Genomic DNA, 26,323 nt, shown 5'->3' on the forward strand with positions numbered 1-26,323 from the left:
GCGGGCCTACATTTGATATTTTCAACCGAGCCATGAATCAGAAGGAAATGACTAATATGTGGGGTTAGCAGGGGTGACTGAGAGGTTCCCGACAGCCTGGTCCTCTCCGTCATACCGTGTGTTTGGTGACGTGTCATCGGATCCTCCGTTGATTCAACGGGATCCCAGCTCAAGGGGAACGGCGGCGAGCACGAAACCGATCCCCGGGGGGTCACAGCACAGAGTGCACAGGGAGCCGTGTCTCACAGGCGCTCCTCGTCGTCGGAGGGTTCCGGTTATGCGTTGGAGGGCGGATCGCTGGCCGCCCATCCCGGTCGACGGGTGAAGGCTGACGGGGGCCTCGGCCGTCGTCCACTGGAGGACCGAGGAAGTGTAGGCTGAGAGCATCTGCTGCAGTCCTACCAGCAGCCACACACAACCTAACCAGAGTCCGTTTGAATATCTCATGGCGCAGGAAGTTCACATTTTTAACGCAGCGTTTCTTTGATTAGTTGCACCCTGTGTTTATGGATTTTTTTTTTTTCATTTCATTTACAAACAAAGGGTTGTTATAATGCTCACTCAGTCTGCATTGTGTAACATCCTGGCATCAAGGAACAGAGTGACCCTTTGAGAGGGTGGCGGCTCGCTGACTCCCTGCAGCTGTACCTCTCCTCCAGACCCGCATCTTGCCGCTGCCCCCCAAGTCATCGACTGCCCCTTAGCGGGGTTAAGCTGCATAGGTCGGGGCCCGCCTGCCACCTTCCAGTAGCACCGCCTCCCCGGCCCCTCAGCCTCTCACATCTGGATCCAATAGGATCGGCTTCCTCCGGAGCAGCAGCAGCAGCGCGTATAAATAGCCGGGCGGCAGAAACCGCACTATGCAGTGCGGCCTGGATGTTTGTTTGTTCCTTATGCCCGACCCTCTCAAAGGCAGCCGTCGCTACGGTGACGGATGTCGCCGGGAAGATCCAGGGCTGCCGAGCCACCTGGAGGGGAGCGGAGGGGCCCTGATGATGTGTTGACCTCATCGCTCGCTGACGCTGAAGGTAGTCATTGGAGGGCGGGCTCAAGGCCAGGTGCCAGTGCAGGCAGGTGAGGGCGAGTGTGTGGGTGGCAGGGATGACTGTACCGTCGCCCATTCATGAAGACGTTGCGCCTTTTCAGCGGGGACTCGGGACACCGCGGCGCCGGTGCAGCCAAACATTTGTTTCAACGCGCTTGGAATGTTTTGTGCGGCGGGTTTAAGCGCAGGCACCTCTTTTTGTGAGGGAATCCGAGAGACAAACAAGAGTAAAACTCACTCAAGCGAGCCTGGCCTCTCCCCCTTCCCCCCACTCCCCCACCCCTCTCAACAGCTCGGTGTCCCCCTCAGCTTGGGGCCGCAGTAGCAGGAAGGTGGGGGGTTGTGGGGGGAGGGTGGCTGGACATAAAGCGAGAGGGGGGGTTGGTGAGGGGATGGGGTTGTGTGTGTGTGTGTGTGTGGATGAAGGCTCTTGCTTGAGTGGCTTTTAATTTGTCTGCAGCCGAAGACACTGCTGCAGCCACACTGCAGTGGGGGGTAGTGAGGGGGGTCAAATGCGCTAGTGCCCTTGCACTCGTTTACCTCAGCCTGGACACGCAGGCACACACGCACACATAGACGCACACAGTCTTGCACGAACATTGGCACCTCTGCGTCGTGCCCCGGGGCTCTCCGGAGCAGCTCGGGGCCGTGGAGGCAGGCGGCGGGGTGCCGGGGCGCTCTCAGACTGACGGGTTCATTAGCAGCGGTGGCTGGTGGCACCGCTACAGCGCTGGTGCTCAGGAGCCCTCCGTAGACTCCCGTCTCCCGTTCGCCTGGTCCGCTCGTTCCCTTTTTTTTCCCCTTCTTCTTCTTCTGGTTGCTGCGGGGTGATATTTACCCCGCACAAATATGTCTGCAAAATTGTTTGCGCACACATGCAAGAACAAACAAAAAACAAAATTGTGCAGCTATTTTTGGGGGAGAGAAAGACTGTGAGAAAGAGGGCAAGGAAACGATAGCAGTGTACATGCAGCTAGCCTAGCGTGCCTGTCTGTTTGTGTGTCTGTGCCTGTGGCTCTTTGTGTGCGTGTGTGTTTGTGTGTCTGCGCCTGTGGCTCTGTGTGTCTGTGCCTGCGTCAGTGTGTTTGTGTGTGTGTGCGTGCGTCTTTGCCTGTTGGTGTCTGTTCCCGTGTGTGTGTGTGTGTGTGTGTGTGTGTGTGTGTGCCTGTTGGTGTCTGTTCCCGTGTGTGTGTGTGTGTGTGTGTGCGTCTGTGTGATGTGGTGAAACAGCAGAAACACAGCCGAGCTGAGCTCCAGGGATGGAACATGAGAATGTCCCCGTTCTCCCCTGGCCGGGCCCCTCCTGGAGGAGGCACCAGCAGCACTCCTCCACTCCCCCGCCTCCCCCTTCTCCCCCGCCTCCCCCTCCCCATAAACCCACACATCGCCTCAGTCTCCCTCCCAGGCCAAGAGGGTATCAGGTTTGTTTTGGAGGGAAGCGAGGGTCAGGGGGAGGAGGGGGGTGGGCCCAGGGTGTGTGTGTGTTGGGGGGGGGGGGGGGGATTACAGGCAAGTGTGGGGGTGGATGATGACGGGGGGGGTTGGCATATGTGGAATTGGCGAGATCCAATGTGACCGCGTCCAGGACAGAGTGAACTGACAGCACAGAGGAGATCACAGGACGGGATGATACAAAATAAATCAAAGAACAAACATGTCCCGCCCTCTGGCCCCCTGTTGCCCCGCACCCCCACATCTATAAACTCCATGCCAGCAGCTTGAGTTGTGAAGCAGCCATTTTATGAATGCGGGCGGGAAAGAGAGAGAGAGAGAGAGAGCCAGAGAGAGAGGGAGAGAGAGACGGTCAGGTCGTGTGATGTGTATGTCTGGGATACAGAGACTGCAGAGAGGCACTTGTGGTAATTGTGTGTGTGTGTGTGTGTGTGTGTGTGTGTGTGTGTGCGTGCGAGTGTGTATGTGTGCGGTTTGTCAGTTGGGGCCGGGGAGGAGCCTGGGTGGGCCCACACACAAACACACAGCCTACCCCCTCCTGCAGGCTTTGTGTTTGTGTTTTGGTACGTGCTGGTCCCCGGGCGCTGAGCCGTCTGGAACAAAGGCCCGGAGTCGGGCCTCCTTCCGCCCCGCGCTGCTCCCTTCGCAGCCACGGGCGTCTGATCGGGAGGCGTCCCGGCCGGGGTGTGTGTGGAGCCAGAGACGCACCTCGGCAGAGCGCTGCAGACTAAACACACGGGCGTCAGCAGGAGATAGCCCCACACATCGGATCAGCCTGTGTTTGTTTGTGAGCGGCGGACTAGAATATAATCAAGCAGTTAAGTGTTCTCCGGACGCTCTGCTGTCTGCCGCTCCCCTCAGTGGCGTTCATGCGTTCTTCTTCGGTGGGAAATCCCACAGTGCCTCCAGACAAATCAATGAGTGGTGTTTTTATCCGTTCATCGCAGGCCTATGAGTCATTAAAATGTGGTTGTTGTGTATGTCTTCTCGAACCTTGACGGTTTAACGGTTATTGTAGATTGTGAAGATTATTCTGAGCACCATTTTGTGTCTGTAAAAGATCTCCAACTGTAGGGAACCTTCTAAAACTCCCCTTTCTGTCCGAATCGGACAACGATTTCTTTGGGAACATTTTGTGATGTTCAAAGTTGAGAGTTCAGAACGAGTGTGGTGGGGAACTCTTTGTTCCTCTTGGCTCTTCTCTCTGTACTGAAGGATGTACCGGGGAACTCGGTTGCCTGCTGCGAATTTTGTTGAGCTGCAATATGACATCCGTCCATGAAATGCAGGATGCTTTTAGACCTTCTTTACGAGGCCAACAGTCCCAGCATGGCTTTGTTTACACATAAAAAAGCAAGGTCGCTCATGGGGGTTGGATTCAGCCCGGAATCAAATGCACTTATTCTCTTTAATGGAAGAAAAATAAATGTAATTCTTTAATGCAATGCTGTCAAAATATATTGAAAGATATTCGACAGAGCATCGCCTCAAATGGACGTCTGACGCTGTTCTCCTCTTTGTTTGTCGATCAATAATGGAGGTCAAGCATCGGATAGAGAGCCTGCTGCTCCCAGGGGAGCCGGGACACAGGTAGTTTGATACCTCTGTTACCATGGTGATCCGTTTCACCCTGCTCCCCCCTATAAAGAACAACAACAGCTAACAAACTTGCTCACATGTGAGGTGGCGTAGCAGATGCATTGACTGTTTGTCAGTCGGTGAGTCAGTCAGTGTGTGGAGGTGCTGTCGGTAACGGGAGCTGAAACAGCAGTGCCATGGCAGACAGGGGTGCGTGTTGACATCCCAGCCCGGGGAAACAGGGCGTCATCGGTGTTGTTTACTCCTCAGCTCAACCTCCCTGAGAGTCTGCACGCTCTCTGTCTCTCTCCGTCTCTCTCTCTCACCCAGCAGGCCCTTTTTGTTGACAACCCGAGCCAATATTTTCCTCCAGGTTTTGAGAGCGATAGAAGCCTAGGTCAAAGGCTGGACCGGTGTTATTCTATAGTTTTTCTTGCTTCCTCGATAGAACAACCGAAGCAACACTGTTTAATGTTTCCCCTGCTCGCGTCTAGACACCGGCGGAGCCTCACCTCAGACTGTGTAGGCTTCCGTTGTTGTCCAGAAGCACACACAGCCAAGCTATTGATCCGGCCCAGAATCAATCGCCACTCATTAATTCAGCCGCCGTGTTTCCCTCCTCAAACGGCCCCCTGAGCCTCGGCGGGACGGAGGAGGTAAACAAACACCTGAAGGCCCCCTGAGCCTCGGCGAGACGGAGGAGGTAAACAAACACCTGAAGCGCTCGCTCTATTCATTGAGAACGGCAGGAAGAAGCTAAAGAATATAATGGATACCGTGGTCATGGCCCTTCTGAACTCGTCAATAATCTACAGGATGAGTCACCGGTCCGCCGGTGAAGCCGTAAAGATAATTCCAGTGTTTGCGTCCCTGGAGTCGCCTGAAGGTATAGGAGACGTTAGGTCAGGTGTGCCTGTTATTGCCTGGCTGTGTCTACACACCAGGAATGTGTTCCTGATCCGTGGGATGTGTTCCTTGATAGAAAGAGAAAGAAAAGTAGCACTTTCTTGCATGCGATCTGTTGTGTTGAGCCGAACTGGCTCCCGGGCCCCTTGCCCTATCATTCCTGCAGCAGGTATCAAACAGAGTGAGCAGACAAGAGAGTTACTGTGCAATCCCTCCCACACCCCCCCCGCCTCCCTCCGCCCTGCCGACGCTGCCCCCATGTCCTCCACCCTCCACTCTTATTTCGGAGGGCACAGCCGATATTGCAGCCAGGGGCTAGTTTAGCAGACGACTAGCTGAGGTGTAGCCCGCCGCGGCGCGGCAGACTGCGTACAGGACACTGGGAGAGCCCCTGGGTAGAGGGGAACGGTCCGGGCGTTTAAAGTACTGCTAATCAAATCACCGCCAGCCCCGGCGCAGCGTGGAAACTTGGCTCCCGATAAGAGACGTGAAGTCGGGGCCAGCGCTTTGATGGGGTGATAGTTAAAGGAAGGCGGCCTCTTTCCCCTCCGTTTTCCCCCGTGTGCTTTAGTCCCTGCGTGTTCATGTGTGTCTGTGTGGAGGTGTGTGCGTGCCTGTTCCCTCACGCCTCAAGTTATCTGTTCAACCTATAGCTGTCCGCAACCTGTCAAGTGAGTGTGTCTGCGTGTGCGTGTGTGAGCGTTTGTGAGTCCTGCACTCCCCAACATTCCCGCGGTGGTCTGGATTGTTCCACGCCACCGGAGCTAATGTGTGACTCATCACGGCGTCCCGTCCGGTCAATGTTTACCACAGCGGTACACAACACCCGTGATTTGTCGTGACCTCTGAGCACAACAACAAGCGCTCCGCTGTGTCGCCACTCCAGCTCACGGTGAAGTTAACCCTCGCCACTTCTAATATCCCTCTGCTATTAGGCAGCCACATGGTGATATGTTGTTGACTCCCGTCCAGAGGCTGCAGCCCGTGCGCTGCTGCAGTGGGTAGAGGCCCAGGCCTGCCATTTGTTGCAGTTTATGATGTGCAATTTGGCTGCTTCCCCCGCAGCAGTGGCGAGCCTAACAAGACCTCGATGAAACATTTGGAACAACAAATGACGACGCATCCGGGGAGATATTTCTCAAGCAAATACCGAAACGGCCCTCCTGGCTCCTGCGTGTGTGTGTGTGTGTGTGTGTGTGTGTGTGTGTGTGTGTGTGTGTGTGTGTGTGTGTGTGTGTGTCGTGTGTTGTGTGTTGTGTGTGTGTCTTCTGTCGTGTGTAATACGTGTTCAGGTTCACACTTGTATGTCAGTGGAGGAAAATGCTTGTGGGCATCGGAGCGGGAGACTGAGGCACAGTGATCTGTGTGGGAAAACCCTTGGGCTGGATAAGTTATTTTGATGACGAGGCCTCCTGCGGTCCCTGGGGTCCGCGGGATCGTGCGTGAGGTCTTTGGCGACGAGGGTATGGGGGGTGGGGGGCAAAGGGCAGGTTTCCCAGAGCACGGGCTCCTGAGCAGGCGGAGCTGGGTCGTTCTGTTGACCGGTTACCCCCACATCCCCACTTCTGCGTTCCCGTGCCCCCCCCCCCCCCCCCCTTCAGTGGGAGGGGGGGTTTGGGAAGCGGGTAAGAGAACGTCGGGAGGGAGGGAGGGTGGGAGGGGGAGGTCATGGTCCGGGCGCTTTTCAAACTGTGTCTCTGTGTGCTCCCTGAGTGTGAGCGTGCCACAACATTCCACAATAGAGTCCATTGTTTGTTCGAGGGTTTGGGGGGGGGGGGGGCCGGGAGCGTGGGTATTTTGCTTCTGTCATTTCTGGAAGTCTTGTGTTTGACATGGTGGGGGCACAGTGCTTCCTCTGGATGCTCAAGCCGCTCGCTTTCTCTTTTCTTTCTTTTTTTTTTGTGCGCGTCTGGGCCGGCTGCTCAGAGCCTTGTTCTGTCTCTTCTGCGCTCCACTTGTTCTACGGTCGCTGCTTGTGCGTCATCTCGACGCCTTTCGAGTCGCTTTCTCTCTCACCTGCTTTATCAGTGTCGGACACCATCATCACATTTTAAAGTAACTTGCATCAAGAATGCAAAAAAAATATTAGTCTTAGTTAAATAAAATGTATGTATGTATTAAATTATATGTTCAGTTCATCTACATAATTCCAGCACCTGGTCATTGCAGTATGGAAGGGCAACTGAAGACACATTATATGTTAATCATTTACACTTGTGGAGATTGCTATCAATTTGTGGCTGACAGGAGCCGAATGTTTTGGTATTATGTTTCTGTGTGTTTGTGTGTGGGTGTGTGTGCCCGTATGTGTGTGTGTGTGTGTGTGACTGTTTGTGTGTGTGTGTGTGTGTGTGTGTGTGTGTGTGTGTGTGTGTGCCCGTATGTGGGCTTGTGTTGAGCGAGGCGATGTCGTGCCTTGAGAGAGACACCGCATATGTCCCCCCTGCCATCTGTCCCCGACCCCTCTACCCCAAGCTGCACCGTCACCACCCCCACCACCACTGGCACCACCACCACCCCTACCACTGGCACCACCACTGGCACCACCACCATCCCTACCACTGACACCATCACCACCACCTCCACCACTACCAGGAGCACCCCACCCGCTGCCTCCTCACGCGGTTGGTGCAGCGGTGACATTTCACCTCTCCTCCACGGACCCGCTCTGACTCCTCCTTAATCCCATTTAGTGCTAATCTGTTGGGCTGTTTTGTGGCAGAGGTGGCGGTGGTGGAGGGTGGAGGCTGCTGGGTTCAGCCCAGCCTCTGTTGAAGGCGCCGATGCCAGCCCTTGTTATTGGGCTCCACAACAGCCCAGAACATTGCCTTAGGGGAGGTTTTATATTCCCCAGCTCCCCAGCGTTATGTGGCTTCAGCTGTTAACTATTCTGATAATAAGCGTTTGATCGGTCTGAATCATGATTATTTTAGCGACGGATGATTGAGATGTTATAAACTTTGAGTTGACTACCCTTGACTTGAGTCCATTCAGCTAATAATAACTCGATGATGTAAAAATGCTTACGCCAGACTCGAGACCTTTGTGAACTAAATGTTTTTTGCTGACAGTTGCCATGTGAGAACTTTGTAGAACCAAAAAGCAACATCGATTTTTAATTGCTTGTAATAGGATTATTGTAATTACTCAGGAATGCAATTCACGCATCAAACATAATTGTTTTCACATGCATCTTCAATAGCATGTTTGTATGTTTGTGTCATTCAGGATTCTCAGACGTATCACAACCAATTATTCTCCATCATTTCCCTGTTCCTTATTTATTTCAGTCTGCAAAATCTTTCCCACACCCGAAACTTCACCTTTGTCTGGTAAATAGAAAGGAAACCAGCCGATTGGGACTCCTGGGAATGGCTTGTTTAAAGCGTGTGTGCGTGTGTGCTTGCTTGCTAGCATTTCTCATCCATGTACCAAGAAAGCAGTCCATCTCAAGTTTTTTTGTGTATCAAAACCCTGGTTCTCTTGACCTTACAAAACCTTTGTTCTTCATTCTTTTTCTTTTTCTGTTATTTGTTAGTTCTTTCTTTCTACTATTTCTTCTGGCTGTGTTGTACAGTTGGGGTTGGGTTTTAACTGCACCACTGGACAGAGTTCACAGGGTGATGCTGAAGTCCAGCTGGGGATTCAGAGTGACGTTTGCTGCTATGAAGGTCCAGCGCCTTACTTATTTCACAATCGCTCTTGTGACGCATTAGCAAAGCTGCTGGCCTCATGCACGAAGCGCCTTGGACATGGAAACTAGCAAAAGATGTGAGGCTGGGAGGGATTACGGGATATCATGCACATATTGGCAAATAGGAACATGAATGTGAAATGGTACTGAGTGGGAGATTTAAAGCAGCCATTTACAGTTGGTAGTGGTTGTCGGTCAAGGTTGCCTCTTCTTCAGCCTTATCCACATGGCATGGCTGAGAGTCAAGTGTAAGTGCAAGTGTACTGTCCATGCCAACGCAAGGAGCCAAGCTGCATGCACACAGCATACCCTGAGAGAGAGAGGGACAGGGGGAAAGAGGGAGAGGGGCATAGGGGGGGTAGAGAGTGAATTGTTGTAGTATTTCAAATACCAGAAACAGTATGGCTCTCTCTGCAACTACTTAGTTCCCCCCCTTCTTCCCTTGTACAAGGGTGGCCACGTGAGCTGTTGAGGTCCCTAAAAGGGGGAGAAAGAGGGAGAGGTAGGGAGCAAACAGTGTAGTAAAGTGAGAACAGAACTCTCCTCCCACTCCGAAAGGCGGAGGTGTAACATGGGGAAATAGAGACATGATGTCATCCGTAACCAATAGCAAGTGTGGGCTGAGGACTTGCTAAGGCCTGTCAGCTGTCTTGCTCCATCAGCTGGCTTGTTCAGCACTTGCAGCAGGAAAACCATGCTAGGCCCATCGCTAGGCCCATCGCTAGGCCCATCGCTAGGCTCAGCGCTAGGCTCAGCTTAAGGCCCGACGCTAGGCTCGGCGATAGGCCCGATGCTAGGCCCGGCGATAGGCCCGGCGCTAGGCCCGGCGCTAGGCCCGGCGCTAGGCCCGGCGCTAGGCCCGGCGCTAGGCCCGGCGCTAGGCCCGGCGCTGTCTCAGTCTCTTGCCCCTTTAAACACAGCTTGGTCAGTCCCACAGTCCCCTCTGGTTGTGACCCTTGTATATCATATCCCTTATATAATATCATATTAACATCTCCTTCAGCTCAGCTGCATATGGAACCTTTTCAACATTATGGTTCCCTACTGAACTGTATTGTGATCTGTCATCCAGAAGAGTGTGTGTGTGTGTGTGTGTGTGTGTGTGTGTGTGTGTGTGTGTGTGTGTGTGTGTGTGTGTGTGTGTGTGTGTGTGTGTGTGTGTGTGTGTGTGTGTGTGTGTGTGTGTGTGTGTCCTTGAAAATTGTAGTGCTGTGGCTTAATTTATTCTGAACTTTACTAAATTTACAAACCACCGGCCTCTAGTTGTATTAGCATTTGAGGAACCACCCTATGTTCAGCACAGGGCTGAATCGCAAGTCATTCTGGCATGAATTTTTACAAGATCTTATAAATATATTATACCGGCCTTTAATGTTGATATGTTTTTTGGCAATGTTTTGGATCGGGGCACGCCGTTAAATAATCAGCATTGTTGTTGAGAGGATGTATAAAAGGTTTTGTTTTGCCAATGCTTAGTAGCTGGACCGTATGCAGGTTTCCCCATACATTAAATCGCCAGGAACTTCCCGACATTGAACTGAAGAGTGAAATGTAAAGCAGCATAGCGCTGCTGGGGAGAAGAATTCATCAAATCACAATTAAAGGCATTCTGAACGTGGTTTTTTAAAGGGGCACTTTTTAACGATAATTTATACATTTCGTGGCACCTAACTGACTTTGCAGAAATTAAATATAGTTGTCAATAGCGTTTTAATAAGTGTATAATCCCATGCAAGTTTTTTTATTTGTGGCCAATATGTAGGTAGAAATTCACATTCGAAAATGCGTCCATTATGGCTGCAGTCTTGAGTGTTGGTGTGTACCTGCATCAGCCTTGGGATCAGCCATTTAATGAGAATATGACGTATGTCCCAGTAGACTGCATGTCTGCTCAATACCGAGCCTGTGCTGAGGCAGGTTGACGTAACGCTGGCCTTCCTAGATGTTGTGAGCGACGATATCTTTTCAAACCCCCTCCCCCTCTTTTTGCGCAGCAGATCCTTATTTGGTGCGGCTTTTGCGAGCCGCTAGTGTGAACAAGCAAACAGTTAGTTCATTGTTTACGGTTGTTGTATTGGCTGCAAAGGTTGATATTACATCTGTAAGGTTACAGTAGCCCTACTGGCTACAGCACAACTTGGCAGTAAATGCCTGACCCGGGGAGGTTTTGCCTGTTCTCCTGAACGCCCGTTATCTCCTTGAGAAGCCTTTGATGTTAAAGGATCAAATAAAGAGCTGGAGTGCTACCAGCCATTTCCTGCCATAAAGTGTACCGATCACGTGACGTAATGGCTGGCCTCTTCAGTCTTATCAGTGAGTAAACATGACACAAAGTCACCAATGAGTGAACTTGGGCGAGGAATAAACCCAACTGTGTAAACCACCTGTGAGCGTTTCACCAGATAAGCAGGTGGGAAGCTGACAATGTTCCACAAACTAACGATTACGTCCATTGAAGTCCGGAAGCGAGGCGCATGCCCTTTGCAAGCGGCGCGGTCCTCCTCTGTATCCGCGTTGATTGCAGATGTGTAATTTTAAGACCCAGATGTTCCCGCAGCGAGGACGTATCTGGAAGACGTGGCTGGTAATTAAATGTCCCCATCCTTTGCTCTTTCCATAGCAATGTGTGTTGAGGTTGGTAAAGGTTGTAGGTGCCGTTCCGCCCTAGCAACAGCAATCTGCGATCCACTGAGGCCTGTGGCAGCGCTGGACACCCGCCACTCATGACGGCCCGCTATGGTAGCGCTTCATTAGAAAAACAGTTACAATTTCAAATTAAGGGAGCCGTTTCACATTATGCTGAGGGAGGGAGGGAGAGAGAGAGAGGGAGGGGGAGAGAGAGGGAGAGAGGGGGAGAGAGGGAGAGGTTTCTCCCAAACAGGCCAGGTCATGCCAGCCACACGCAGCCGTGCTGAGAGAATCCTTGAAGCTCTGAGGGCTTTTTGAATTAATGAGGAAAGCTGCTAAGAATGTCTGTCTTTCGGGCTAAAAATAGCCCAACCAAGGTGGTCTTCATCGGGGATGAACAGAACAGAGAAACCTAGACATCTCACGTCCCCCGGTGGTATATTTAGGAATAAATCAACAAACAATTTGAATCCTCCACTGATAGGAAAGACGAGCCTCTGCGAATATATGCCGCTTTATCCTGTCTGGTGTGTCAGTGCTTCACAGCTCTCTTGTGTTTCGATTTTTCCATTGGGGGAGAAATGCTAATGTTGATGCTAACTTTATTCCATTGAATGAAAACATTATGTTTACTTTCAAACAGAACTTGGGTCGATTCTGATTGGTACCATACGGCATCCAAATAAATAGCAGTGATACAAGAAGAGAACCAGATCAGCCTCAGCCACGAGGTCTCTGTGTTCAGCTCCCAACACCGCTGTTTCTTTAACTGTGCTGAGAGCGGTAATAAAGACATCCGGTATTTTCACACTGGGGGCGGTGCTGCGTGTGCATGTGTGCGTGTGTGTGTGTGTGTGTGTGTGTGTGTGCGTGTGTGTGTCTGTATGCGGGTGTGTGTGCATGATAACAGACGGTAAAAAACAATAATACAAGCGGCAGCTGTAGCGAGCCCAGTCCTGAGGGGTAAAGGGAAGGGTTTTGTGTGGGGGATGTGTTTGTGCGGGTCTGTTTGTGTGTGGGTGTGCATGCGTGTGTTGTTGTGACTGAACACGGGTGAGGGGAAATGCCATGCATGCCTGAACACACAGACCAGCACATAGTTTGTGTGAAAAACACAGCACTGGTCTTTAGTGGGCATGGGAGTGGAAGAGACCCAGGAACACAACGATTGGCAGGGGGTGAACGGGTTCACACACGTACCCACGTGCCAGCGCACGACACACAAAAACACCCACACACACCCACACACACACATGCGCGTATCGAAACACACACCTTTGTTGGAGCAGAGATTTAGCCGAGCCCGGTGTGCGGCAGCTGTCTGCACGGAACCTGACACGCCCACGTCATGACGCCATGGCACGCCCCCCCCCCCCCCCCCCCCCCCCCCCCCCCCCTCCCCCCAGCCTCTCTCTCCAAAACAAACCTGACAACCCCTCGCTTTGATCTGCACAATGGCTCACCCCTGGTGAAGATGAAACGCACCAGATCAGCCCCTCTCCTTCTCTTTGTTGGGATCGGGGGGGTGGTGTATGTGCGGTGGTGGAGGATGGGGGGTGTGTGTGTGTGTGTGTGGTGGTGGTCAGGGGGGGGGGTATTAGGTAACGTCTGTCCTGAGCAGGGTGTTTTGCGGGGCTTGGATTCTGTGTTGTGGTGGAAGCCTCCTCCAGCGGGGCCGTCGGGGGCCCGGGGCGTCTGAAACAAGTGTCGGTATTGATCCTGTAGTGGAGCTCAGTGGGGGGGGGGGGGGGGGGGGCGGGGGGCCGCCGGATGAGGATGTGGGCTGATGGAGCCCCGGGGCTGGGAGAGAGGGGGTGTGTTGGCGCATGGTCCGGTCCTGGTGGGCCTGCTGTCAGCTACTGTTCTGTCCTGCTGACCCGCTCCTCTCTCCTCCTCCTCTCTGCTCCTCTCTGCTCCTCTCTGCTCCTCTCTGCTCCTCTCTCCTCCTCTCTCCTCCTCTCTCCTCCTCTCCTCTCCTCCTCTCTCCTCCTCCTCTCTCTCCTCCTCCTCTCTGCTCCTCTCTCCTCCTCTCCTCTCCTCCTCTCTCCTCCTCTCTCCTCCTCCTCTCTGCTCCTCCTCTCCTCCTCTCTCCTCTCTGCTCCTCCTCTCCTCCTCCCTCCTCCTCCTCTCTGCTCTTCCTCTCTCCTCCTCTCTGCTCCTCTCTCCTCCTCTCTGCTCCTCCTCTCTGCTCCTTCTCTCTCCTCCTCCTCTCCTCCTCTCTGCTCCTCTGCTCCTCCTCTCCCCTCCTCTCTCCTCCTCCCTCCTCCTCCTCTCTCCTCCTCCCTCCTCCTCCTCCTGCTCCTCTCTGCTCCTCTCTGCTCCTCCTCTCTGCTCCTCTCTCCTCCTATGCCTATTTAATACATATGCCAGAACTTCTTTTTTTATTAAATCTCAACTATTCGTATTGTTTAAAAAAAGTACTATAAAGTACAGTTTATCCATCCTTGTACCAAGCCCTGAACCAATAACCCAGGTTTGTTATTGGCGGAGGGTGTGATAGGAGGGTGAATAGGCGGTTCTTTGTAATCCTTGTGATCTATCCTCACTGAGACGGCGAGCCTGTTGTTTCGTTAGAGGTGATGAGTCATCGGACGTTCCCCGGGGTTCGGTTCCTAGCCGCCCGCCGCCCCGCAGGTATTCCCTGAAGGTATGCTTTCTCCTAGTCCGGGAAAAAGCTGTGCTTAATCCCTATGGTTACGGTGCCCCCCCCCCCGATCCCTCCCTCCCTGCCTCTCTCCCTCCCGCCCGCACCAGAGAGGACTTGTTTACCATCTCTGCTCCAGACTCAATAACATGTCACTCAGCGAGGCTGGAACCGCCCCCGCCTGCCTGCTATTGGTCCACTGGAAATCTCACAGTTTCCCCCCCTGCCACCCGCCACCGGTCCTCTGTGAATAATGGATGATTTCCCAACCGTCTGTCCCACTTCCTATTCATCCGGAGGTGAAAATAATGGACTTATGTGTTTAATTCAGCCTTTCTTGTGTGATTTGGTTCCCTCGCATCGTTCCCTCTCATTGTTGTCACCTCAAAAAGAGAAGCAGCATCAAATTCTTTCTTTTTTAATTGCCGCGTTTGTGTGTGTGTGTGTGTGTGTGTGTGTGTGTGTGTGTGTGTGTGTGTGTGTGTGTGTGTGTGTGTGTGTGTGTGTGTGTGTGTGTGTGTGTGTGTGTGTGTGTGTTAACACAGTAGTATTATCCTCTGCTGGGTGTACTCCGTCCAGCTGCACTGCAGTTGCACACGCAGCGCTCTGTTGTCACTCGGGTGAAATAATAATGATAATATTACTGATGTAGCGTCCGCTCGCACCACCACACACCCCAACCCACCCTGCACCGCACCACACACACACACACACACCCCGTCCACCCCCACACCGCACCATACACACACACACACACACACACACACACCCCGTCCACCCCCACACCGCACCATACACACACACACACACACACCCCGTCCATCCCCACCCTGCACCAACGCAGACAGTGTTGACAATGTTCTTTGCCAGACCTCGCTCTCTCGCTCTCTCGCTCTCTCGCCCTCTTGCTCTCTCGCTCTCTCGCCCTCTTGCTCTTTCGCTCTCTCTCCTTTCTCTCTCGCTCTTTCTTGCTCGCTCTTTCTTGCTCGCTCTTTCTTGCTCTTTCTTCCTCTATACTGCTCTCCCTCTCTCTCTTTCTATCTCGGGTGTCGGGACTGCTCTGTGGCCACATGACCATGAGCCCCTGGCCCCCCGCTGTGATGTCATCCCCCCAGACGTTCTTGCGTGTAGCGGAACCGTTCCTCCCGTTCTCCCTCACTTGTGTTGAGGAGTGCACTCACTGCAGCTTAGTTCTGGCGGTGGGGTTAGGGTTAGGGGGTGAGGCAGTGCACAAACACATGTGTTCCCCTGTAGACTCGAATCCTGCGTGAGTCTCCAGCGAGACTATTGTCTGGCCCGCCGTACCAGAGGGTGTAGCGGAGGGGGGTCAGCGTGTCGCAGTGCGCTGGCGCAGAGCAGAGTGGGGGCAGACTGGGTGGCTGCAGTGTCTGTGGGAGCGTCTGACCTGACTGCTGGGCTCCGGGAAGGAGCAGAGAGGGAGGGGGGAGGAGGAGGAGGGGGAGGAGGTGGCGGCAGAGGGGCTGGTTGTGTAACTACTGTAACACACATCCCCCCCTGCGCCTGATTGGACCTGACGTTCATGGCTGCAGGCGCTGCTCATCCTGGGCTCCGAGTGCGGGCTTTTATTATTCCTCATTTTGTTTTCCTTTAGTTGCCTTTCGTGTTTGTTTATTTTGTTGCCTCCTGTGCCAGGATTTCCAGGCCAACTTCCTCCTCCCAGAGAAGGTGTGATTTGTGCGCTGTAGGCGATTCTTTGAGTAGACATTGACATCGCGTTAATGCCAGGGTGGGCAATTTGGAGAAACCAGCCAGAGTGAGCTAGATTTTGAAAATGTCCAATCGAAAAACATCCCACCCCTCTCTTGAGACCTCCCTCCAAAGCCACGCCCCCAAAACACTTGACTAGATCGTTAGCCATACAGGCAGACAGGGAAGCCATCCAATCAAATTGAATTATTGGACCGGCCTGGGACAGCCATAGACACCAGATTTATTTTTAAGAATTGGATTTATTGATTGCTTGATTGTCGTGATGTAAAGAGAAATTCATCCAATCCGGCCAAAAAAAAAATCATCTCTTTTGAAAGAAAAAAAATTCAGTGTTTGGAACAAAAGGCTGTTTGCCATCTTACCCAAGGGGAATACCAAGGGCTCATAATGAGACATGAGAGAGAGAGAGAGAGAGAGAGAGAGAGAGAGAGAGAGAGAGAGAGAGAGAGAGAGAGAGAGAGAGAGAGAGAGAGAGAGAGAGAGAGAGAGAGAGAGAGAGAGAGAGAGAGAGAGAGAGAGAGAGAGAGAGAGAGAGAGAGAGAGAGAGACTCTTTCCCTCTCAACCATGTATCCCATGGTGCCATCCATTGCATAGCTGTGCGTACAGAGCACTGGTGTGAAAATAGGCGCGCATCAGGAGCAGCTATATATAGACCATGGTACCCTCCATACCACAGGGTGGTTTGGTCACACGGCCACAACCGGCTCGACTTATATGGATTGTTAGGCAGTTAGCCTTTTGTTAGCCGCACACAGCAGCTCTCACAGAGCCGCTCAGACACAGAGGCGCACGCATCCAGAGCGCTGTGTTTGGCTGCTGGAATGCTTGTTTGAAATTTCTCTTCATTGAGGAATCTGAGACCTCCCTCCGAGAGGTATGTTAGTTTGCCTTGGCTGCCCCCTATTGGTCAGATTCCACACAGGGTCATTCGGTGCAGGGTTTCTTTCCACATATTTTATGGCTAGCGGTACTGCCTTTATTTAGACAAATGAGCACATTAGTCCCAGTTCAAGACGAAACACCTGCCTCCCACCCAGCGGAGGGCCACTTTCAGTGTAGATCTCCTTTTGGTTCTCAGCACAGGTCTTTATTCTCAGTTCATTTTTGTTGTTGTTCATTTTTGTTTATCTTGTCCTCTGTAACGTTGTCCGCTACTTGAAAACTTGATTTCCTTTGGATACATAAAGTATTTTTCCATCTATCTGAAAGTCCAGAACTGAAATAATAGTGAAAGATCTCAACGCTGATTAAATGCCGCGTTGCGTGCCTCGTTGCGTGCCTCGTTGCGTGCTGCGTTGCGTGTCCCTTTGCTCTCATGCTTGTCTTGTCACATTCTCAACCTACACAGATGTTTTGTTAAGCACCATGAAATATTCATGCTCAAGACAGGGGCGCTGGGGGCCTGGGGTCGGGGGGGGTGATGCATTCATAAAAGCCAAGGGATGATGTCCTGAACCGGGCACACGAATCACCTTCCCTCCTCCTCTGTCCCTGACCTGTAACATCCAACCGACACAAACACACCACTGGGGAATGGATAGAGGCGTGTTCTGTGTGGAGGCACATGGTGGTTGTGGATAGTGTCGCTTTGATGCACACACACACACACAGACACACAGAGAGAGAGAGAGACACACACACACAGAGAGAGAGAGACAGACACACACAGAGAGAGAGAGAGACAGACACACACACACAGAGAGAGAGGGAGAGACACACACACACACACACACACACATACCGGTTTATGTTTTCCAACCTGTCGTATTTGGTTTTTTTTTTTTGCCTTAACCAGTTGCTAGGAGACCACCAGAAGTGTTGCTTCTTTATTCAGTTTGGTTGTTCGTTGGGTTTAAATCAGCACAGCTAAGCTTCCACCAGGGCCCTGGTAGGACTGAATACCGCTGAGGGAGAGGCTCCACCGGTCCAAACGCGTCCGTATTAATAGCGCTTGTTGGTCGGAGGTTGCACAAAAAGTGTGGAAGGGGGATTTACTCTAATTACACGCTAACGGCTCATTAAAGGCAATGAGATTTATGGCACAAAGGTATGAGGGAGGTCCTAATCTGTAGCACTTTGACCCAGGGACCGAAACCTGTAACTAGCTGTGTGAAAAGGCTTGGATTGCAGGCCCCATTCTTTTCAGCACCTCTGGCCAAAAAAAGGAAAAAGGCTATTTATCTTGCCGGATCCTCCGCAGACAGGACGCAGGGGTGGTGGGGGGGTGTAACGGAAGCTGTTGGGCCTGGGTAAAGTGGGCTGCTGGGAAAGTAGGACGCTTGGGTCTCATGCCTGGTCTGTAGATTAGTACGCCCCTGCGTTATCTGCTCCTGTCGCCCTGCTTCTTTCTCTTCAACAACATTCTATCTGCCGTCCTCTCTGTCTCCTGTACATGCCAAGAGCGCGTGCGCGCACACACACACACACACACACACACACACACACACACACACACGCTCACACTCACACTCACACTCACACACACTCACACTCTTTCACCTCCGTCAGTGGTGTCCATGACACGGATAAACACACGTTCTCCAAGCAGATTGGATTATATTGGGTTTTTTATAACCTTGAGGTAATACCCCACTTAGATTCTTAAATCCCAAGCTCGGACCCTCGGGGGCGAGGGGTCCCGGGGGTCAAGGCTCCGGGGTCAACCGCTTGTCCTGAGAACTTCCTCAACGCTCAATAAACTGTGTGTGTGTGTGTGTGTGTGTGTGTGTGTGTGTGTGTGTGTGTGACACTCGGTAAACAAGACAATTATGTTATCCATGTTGAGTAACGGAGAGAGGGTGTGTGTGTATGTGTTGAGTAACAGTGTCAGAGTTCATTTGAAACACCCCAGTGTTCTCTACACAATCACCTCCCTGTCAGTTCCTCGCTTGGACGGACGGACGGACGGACATGAAGTCAGCTCTTGGAAGTGGCTCTTGCTCTCGCAGTCGAGCGTTTTTATTTCATATATTTGTATTATAAATGTACTTATTTCCTCTGATCCGAGTCCTGGTTGTCGGCCCCATTTTGAACTGTTCATCTGTAAATGATGGGGGTATCGTTTCGTTACCAGAACAATTTCTAAAAGCTTTGTTCACAATGTTTTTTTTTTACTGCAGTTCATTTCTGTATCCAGGAAGCCAGATATAAGGGAGTCTTTGTGTGTGTTTACCCCCCTGTGTGTTGATTACGTTCATCTTGTTGTTCAGATGGTTGGTGCAAGGATTTTTGGGCACGAATTCAGATTATAGGAGGTCCTTAGAGGCTTTCAACTGTCAGTGATAGAGCAGACCCCCCCCCCCCCCCAATCTCTCTCTCACACACACACACACACACACACACACACACACACACACACACACACACACACACACACACACACACACACACACACACACACACACACACACACACACACACACACACACACACACACACACACACTTTGCCTCCTTCTCATTTCAAAAATCCTTTAATTCCCATCCATGAAAGCAACAGTGCAAAAATAGAATACAATATACATTTGTTCCTAGGTGAGCCCTGCTGTTCATCAAGGCTTTTAGCTCCCCCATGATTCCCGACTCCATGTGCGACGCGGGCTGACTATCATTGTACAGCTCACTAATCCCTCCTCCTTACCTCTGGAGGCCAGCCAGGCCCAGACACGCACACATGCACACACACACACAAACACAAGTCAACACGCAATACTGCAAACAAAATGAAAGCAAGCACTTGAGAGGCTGAGTCGCCATCGTTGCATGTTATGTTCTCTGGTGCGAGGCCTGCGTTGAACACAGCGTCCCGTGGGGGTTTGAAACGGTGCTGTTGTCATGTTTGCACAACAGTTCATCTGATGCTATAGACTCCGCCATCTCATCCATCTGGGGTTTCCTAAACAGTTGAGCAGCACCACTCATTTCGTATTTACAGTAAAACTGACGTGCATAATTGCTTTGCGTTCATCTACCTTTTCACTCCCACTAAACTGACTGGCTTCTCTCTCTCTCTCTCTCTCTCTCTCTCTCTCTCTCTCTCTCTCTCTCTCTCTCTCTCTCTCTCTCTCTCTCTCTCTCTCTCTCTCTCTCTCTCTCTCTCTCTCTCTCTCTCTCTCTCTCTCTCTCTCTCTCTCTCTCTCTCTCTCTCTCTCTCTCTCTCTCTCTCTCTCTCTCTCTTCCCCCCCCTCCCCATATCGTCTCCTCCAGTTTGCCCGGACACCTGCAAGCAGGCGTGTTCGGACCGGGGCGAGTGCTGCCACAGCCAGTGCCTGGGCAGCTGCTCGGAGCCGCACAGCGACACGGCGTGCTCGGCCTGCCTGCACTACTACCACGAGGGCCGCTGCGTGGCCCAGTGCCCGCCCGGCACCTACAAGTTCGAGGGCTGGCGCTGCATCACCATGGACCTGTGCTCCCGCCTGCACCTGCCCCACGACAATGCCTTCGTCATCCACGCCGGGGAGTGCATGACCGACTGTCCCCCCGGGTTTACACGCAACGAGACAAACGGGTGAGGACTGAAGGACGATAACCATTCGTTTACATTCACATTTAGGGCGTTTAGCAGACGGCTTTATCCAAAGCAACTTACAATAGGTACATTTGTCAGAAGGTGAAGCAATACAACGCTGTCGCTACAGTAAGGTCAGTGTTTAATACAACGATAACACGCAGCCCGTTGCCAGTACTTTGTGTCCTGGCAATGGGGCCATGTGTCGTTGAGTGTTGTGGTATTAGAGTAACGGCTTGTTATTATGAGCGCGTGCCGTACATTTCTCTCCAACTCCTGGTCTCTCGCTGGAGACGTAAGTCGCTCAGCGGCCTGAGCCAGGTCTCGTGGATGTTGCGCGGGGAAATGTCGCCAACTACTGCAGAGCGGGAGGAATTTCAACAACAACACGGGCAAAGAGCGCTCGCTCGCTCTCTGTGTGTGTGTGTGTGAGAGAGAGAGAGAGAGAGAGAGAGAGAGAGAGAGAGAGAGAGAGAGAGAGAGAGAGAGAGAGAGAGAGAGAGAGAGAGAGAGAGAGAGAGAGAGAGAGAGAGAGAGAGAGAGAGAGAGAGAGAGAGAGAGAGAGAGAGAGAGAGAGAGAGAGAGGCGCTGGTCTCAGGTTACACGCGTCTTTGCTTTCCACCCGCTGTGTTTCCAAAACAAGGAGGCTATAGAGAGGGTCTGGCTGGAAGCTTTTCTGGATCGTCTGGTAGAAATCAATCGACTGCTAATCATTGGCACCTCCTGATAAATCCCATTCCCCCTGCCCGTAGATAGAAACTGTAAACATTTTATGAAAATCAGGATGATGTGTTAACACCGCCCCTTTCTGATCTAGTATAGCTGAACTCTTGCATTCATTCAGTCAAGTGATGCAAAAAAGCTGTTTTTTATTTCAAATCACCATCTGGGTCTTTTTTCATGCAAAAGGCATTCAGGGCCATGTATGGAATGTTCCTGACGGGAACGACGTAAAGAGCTTGGCCCGGAAAACATGACACGTAGAGAATGGGCTGCCTGGGACTGAGCTTCACCTGCCTGGGATTCTTTAGCCTGAGAGAGATCCTGAAGCTTAAAGGCCCCGAGGCAAAGATGCTTGTCAGGTTGTGATGATCCAAGGAGGAGGAACAGGCTGAACTCGCTGCCCTGTGCCCAACTCCCGCCATTGGTTGGATTTGTTGCAGATTAGCATAGCTCAGAGGATTCCGGGAGGGATTTATCCCAACAATATCTTAAACCACGACTAAAACCGCTTGACATTCACTCTGCTTGGCGTGGATGTGGGATGAAAGATGCCTCTGTTTGCCGGATAGGCAGACCTATCCGACGTGTTGTGATTCGTCACTCCGCAAACGTTCCATGTCGAGTCCTGCCGCTGTATAATTCCTTGGCCACACAACGTGTGTTTTGTCTCCGAGGTCAGGGCAGCAGTGAGTCACTCTCTGGACACAAACAACTCAGGCCAGCCCAGAGAGGAGGGGGGGAACCGATCCAGCCCCTCTCGTCTGAAGAGTGGCCCCGCGTTACCCTGTGTGAATGTGTTCTCATGTCGTCCAGAGAGCCGGGACGTGACTTTGCATTAATGATAAGACAGCACGGGCCCCGATCCAGCCCTCCATCTCTGACATGACCCCCCCCCCCGACACCCTCTCCCCACCTTTCGCCCCCACCAGCATGCTCTGCAGCGCGTGTCATGGCCTCTGCGACAAGACGTGCTCGTCCACCATCATCGACTCTGTGGACGCGGCCCAGGGCCTTCTGGGCTGCACCGTGATCAAGGGCAACCTGCTGATCAACATCCGGCGAGGAAGTGAGTACGCCTCCGCCACACCGGCGCACCTTCTGCCATTCCCGATCCATCCGTAGCCCAAAGCACAATGTTAATGAGGGGGCACCCTATAGGGATGCTAGGGCACAGCGCAGTGACCTGCCCGCTGAAACAGCACCACGCACAGAAGCTGGTGAGCGGATGCGGCTGTATTCCGACGTGTAAACATGAGTGTTTTAGTGTGCTAGGCTGTGTGAGGGGATGGTTTGAAAGGAGTGTGTATTGGTCTTTTTATGTTGGATCGCATCATGCTACGGTTTTGTACGAGAGGGGTGCTGCACCGTTAACTCAATAAGCACACCACAGCGCTGTGTTATTTACAGTAATGCCCGCCTGACAGCCTGGCTTACTAGCTTATCTGTAGCTATGACAATGCTTATACAACCTCTGTATTAATACACACTCTTGATTCCCAAAGCACAGGCTTGTGTGTGTGTGTGTGTGTGTGTGTGTGTCTGGTGTTCTATCTTGAGGGGAGTGTTCCTGGGTTGAGAGTCAGGAGTTATAAATAAGCGTGTGTGTGTGCTCCTCAGACAACATAGCGTCTGAGCTGGAGAGCTTCATGGGGCTGATCCAGACGGTGACGGGCTACGTGAGGATCCGCTACTCCCACACTCTGAGCTCGCTCTCCTTCCTCAAGAGCCTGCGCTACATCAACGGGGAGGAGCTCATGGACCAGTAAGCCCCCCCACCCCCCCCGTGTGTGTGTGTGTGTGTGTGTGTGTGTGTGTGTGTGTGTGTGTGTGTGTGTGTGTGTGTGTGTGTGTGTGTGTGTGTGTGTGGTTCATAAAATACAATGGTCTAACAATCAGGGCATGATAACAAAATGGGAAGTACCGTTAGAACACAACATACCAAAAATATCCCAAAATAAATAATAATATAGTTTTAATTTATCACTCATCTCATCACTCATCCGGGGTCAGGTTGCGGGGGCAACAGACTTCCTTTTGCAGGGCAATATATATATATATATATATATATATATATATGCACACACACATACCATCGGCTTCACACAATACCTTGCATACAGTGTAGACATCTCCTAACATACGTTTATTTCATTAAACATGATAAAGTATCTTATAATCTAAAATTATTAATTTCTATTTTTTGGGATAGAAGAAAAAAATAAACTTCAAACCCCTCAATGTTTGTATGCATGAAACATTCTACACCCCTCAGGACACACACACACACACACACACACACACACACACACACACACACACACACACACACACACACACACACACACACACACACACACACACACACAGCCTGTATTGTGTCTTTCCTGGTTAGGGTGATAGGAAGTGATAAGTGTGGCACTAAGGAAAGGGAACTGTCAATAAGGGCCTCTACGGCGGTCTGGTGCCCCCTGGGAACTGATCCCACACTCGCCCCCTTCCTACCAATCTGGTTGACCCCCCCTAATGGGGTCGGACATCGGCTGGGGAGGACGTCGTGGCAACCCCCCACCCCACCACCACCACACACACAAACAGACAAAAACACGCACCAGTGTAGAGGTGATCTCCCATGTCTTTCTATCTGTCCCAAAGTGAGTGCTGGGATTAAAATGGTGGCTGGGATTTTGCCCGTGTTGTGATTCGATCGACCCCAGTATGACCCCAGTATCAAGGAGCACACTATTGTCACTTCCTTAAGCACCTCCCCCGTCTTCTCCCCCTCCTTCAGGATGTATTCCTTCTCGGCCATCAACAACCAGAACCTGCAGTTCCTGTGGGACTGGTCCACGCACAACCTGACGGTGCGCGCCGGGCGGCTCTTCTTCCAGCTCAACCCCAAGCTCTGCATGTCGGAGATCCACAAGATGTGGGAGAAGACCGGGGTGCCCGAGAAGCGCAAGGATGGGGACGTCCGGAACAACGGCGACCGGGCCAGCTGTGAGTGTTTCCAGGGATCCTGCGTCTTTATACCCGTCGACACTAGTGGATTTAGTGAGAGGATTTTATTGATAACATTGTACAAACTAGTTGTTAGGCATTGTGACTAAGTTATCAACTAGGGGTTACCCAATTGGACCTCAGAGAGCTATTTTGAAAACAAGTGTCTTCTCAACAATTTAGTATATGTGAATAGTTAATATATGTTTTTGTGTTCATTACCTATGCAAACATATGATTCCTGTTTGTTTCGCAGTAGTTCTATCTTTTTTTATGTTGCTCATTGTGTGTGTGTGTGTGTTTCACGTGTTTCAACAGGTGAGAGTGATACCTTGACGTTCAAGTCCAACACCACAACCAGCAACAGCATCAAGCTGACCTGGGAGCGCTACCGACCTCTGGACTACACAGACCTCATCAGCTTCATCGTGTACTGCAAGGAGTCGTAAGTTCTCACAACCACCAGGTCCACTGGCGCTTGGAAACCTGCACGGTGTTTACTCTGTCATGTTGTCACTGAGGTGCTGCATAAGCATAGGTACACACGGGTGATGTCTTGCTCTAGTTTATGAATTCATTCAATGCTACAGGGAAGAATTGGCTCAATAAAAAAAGCAGAAACTTATGTTTTTCTATCGATCTAAACAAGAAAAAAAGGAGAAAAGACAAGTTGTCTTATCTTTTCAAAATAAAAGGGAATGTTGTACCTGAAGAGCAATCGTCACATTTGTGTTGTGCGTATGGACCCAACACCTTCCTTTGTTCCTCTCTCTCCCAGACCCCACCAGAACATCACCGAGTTCGACGGTCAGGACGGCTGCGGCTCCAACAGCTGGAACATGGTGGACGTGGAACTCCCCCCGGATAAGGCAGCGGACCCCCAGGTCCAGCTGAAACTACTGAAGCCCTGGACCCAGTACGCCGTGTTCGTCAGAGCCATCACCCTGCAGAGGGACGACAAGCACATCAAGGGCGCCCAGAGCGACGTGGTCTACATCCGCACCAGGCCGTCGCGTGAGTGTGGGGGATCTCATTCTGCCACTGCGACAGGGGTCAGGCCATCGCGGAGTGAGCTGCTGCTGATTGGTTATTTCTTGGGGGTCTTGTGCGACGAATCGCCTCCATTATGCAGCTCAGCGGACGTGATTGATTTTGGGACTGTTGTTGACTTCTAGCACAGCTACAGCCACCCCCCCAAACCCCTCCTCCCACGTGCCACACTGGTGCTGAGAGATTTGATTATGAGGAAGAACGAGCAAACGGCCAAAGGAAAGGTTCCTCATCGGGCGGGCGAATTTGATTTGCATCTCTTTGCATATTTTCCCTCTCTCTCGGTGTCGTTTCCAGAGCCGTCGATGCCCAAGGACCCGCGCGCCTTCGCCAACTCCTCCACCAAGCTGGTGGTGCGCTGGGCTCCGCCGGTGTCCCCCAACGGCAACCTGACCTTCTACCTGGTGCGCTGGCAGCAGCAGCAGGAGGACCGCGAGCTCTACCTGCACAACTACTGCTCCAAAGGTCCGCTCTCCGCCCCGACTCATTGGTCCTCCCCACAGACACACGAGGCACCCCGGTAACCGGGGACAACCCGTCCAATCGCTGGCTCTGGGGGTTGAATGAGTCGGAGGGATAAGGGCGGTTTGTTTTACCTGGACACGTGGGCCCTTCTGAGACGTTAACGACGATGGTTTTATAAAGCCGATCCCGCCCTGAGCCGGTCCAGAGGCCTTGCCATGTATGTTTGGTGGCAAATAAAAATGTTTTTGGCTTACACATATTACGGCGATGAATGGAAGAGCGACTTCAGTAGTCCCACTACATCCAGCAGGACGCCTAGACTTTAACTGGGTAATTCACGACAACCCACGTCAGCTCTGAATGTCTTTTTAGCATTTTATTTATTGAGCAACGGGTTGTTATTTTATACGAGGGGAATTCCGTGTGATTAATAAATGTTTAATTGGATCCTGTCACAGTTATACTGCTACTACAAATTCCGATCCAACCACGATAGTCGATCTAGGTCTACTCGCACCGCAGCACACACTGAGAGCAAGCATTGCACATTGAATACTGTGGAGGAAAAAACCCAGTCCATTCTCCAGGTTGTCCTAAACACGGTGCCCCCCCTTGGGCCGTTCCCCCCACAGAACTCAAGCTCCCCATCCGCCTCTCGGCCACGGGCCTCACGGACCTGGACGAGAACTCCAAGCCCACCAAGTCGGACCTGTCCGGGGCGGAGAAGGGCCAGTGCTGCATGTGTCCCAAGACGCCCGAGGAGAAGGGCCGGGAGCAGGACGACCGCGTCTTCCTCAAACACTTTGAGAACTTCCTCCACAACTCCATCTTTCTGCCCAGGTAACGACCGCCGCCTCTTAAGTCTGCTGTTTTTCCGCCCCTTCGTGTTTCCTCTCTCACACA

At 51.9% G+C, this 26,323-nt stretch overlaps 1 protein-coding gene across 1 annotated transcript in view; it reads left to right on the forward strand.

The window, feature by feature from the left end:
- Positions 1–26,323, forward strand: part of igf1ra (insulin-like growth factor 1a receptor) — a 71,573-nt gene that overhangs the window by 29,537 nt on the left and 15,713 nt on the right. The window contains exons 3-10 of the mRNA XM_030365676.1: positions 19,885–20,185; positions 21,838–21,974; positions 22,526–22,670; positions 23,697–23,905; positions 24,224–24,350; positions 24,684–24,919; positions 25,253–25,420; positions 26,053–26,260. Of these exons, the coding sequence (XP_030221536.1) occupies positions 19,885–20,185; positions 21,838–21,974; positions 22,526–22,670; positions 23,697–23,905; positions 24,224–24,350; positions 24,684–24,919; positions 25,253–25,420; positions 26,053–26,260 (1,531 nt within the window). The remainder of the gene's footprint in view (positions 1–19,884; positions 20,186–21,837; positions 21,975–22,525; positions 22,671–23,696; positions 23,906–24,223; positions 24,351–24,683; positions 24,920–25,252; positions 25,421–26,052; positions 26,261–26,323) is intronic.

The sequence above is a fragment of the Gadus morhua genome, chromosome 9, assembly GCF_902167405.1.
Source record: "Gadus morhua chromosome 9, gadMor3.0, whole genome shotgun sequence".
Lineage (NCBI taxonomy): Eukaryota > Metazoa > Chordata > Actinopteri > Gadiformes > Gadidae > Gadus > Gadus morhua.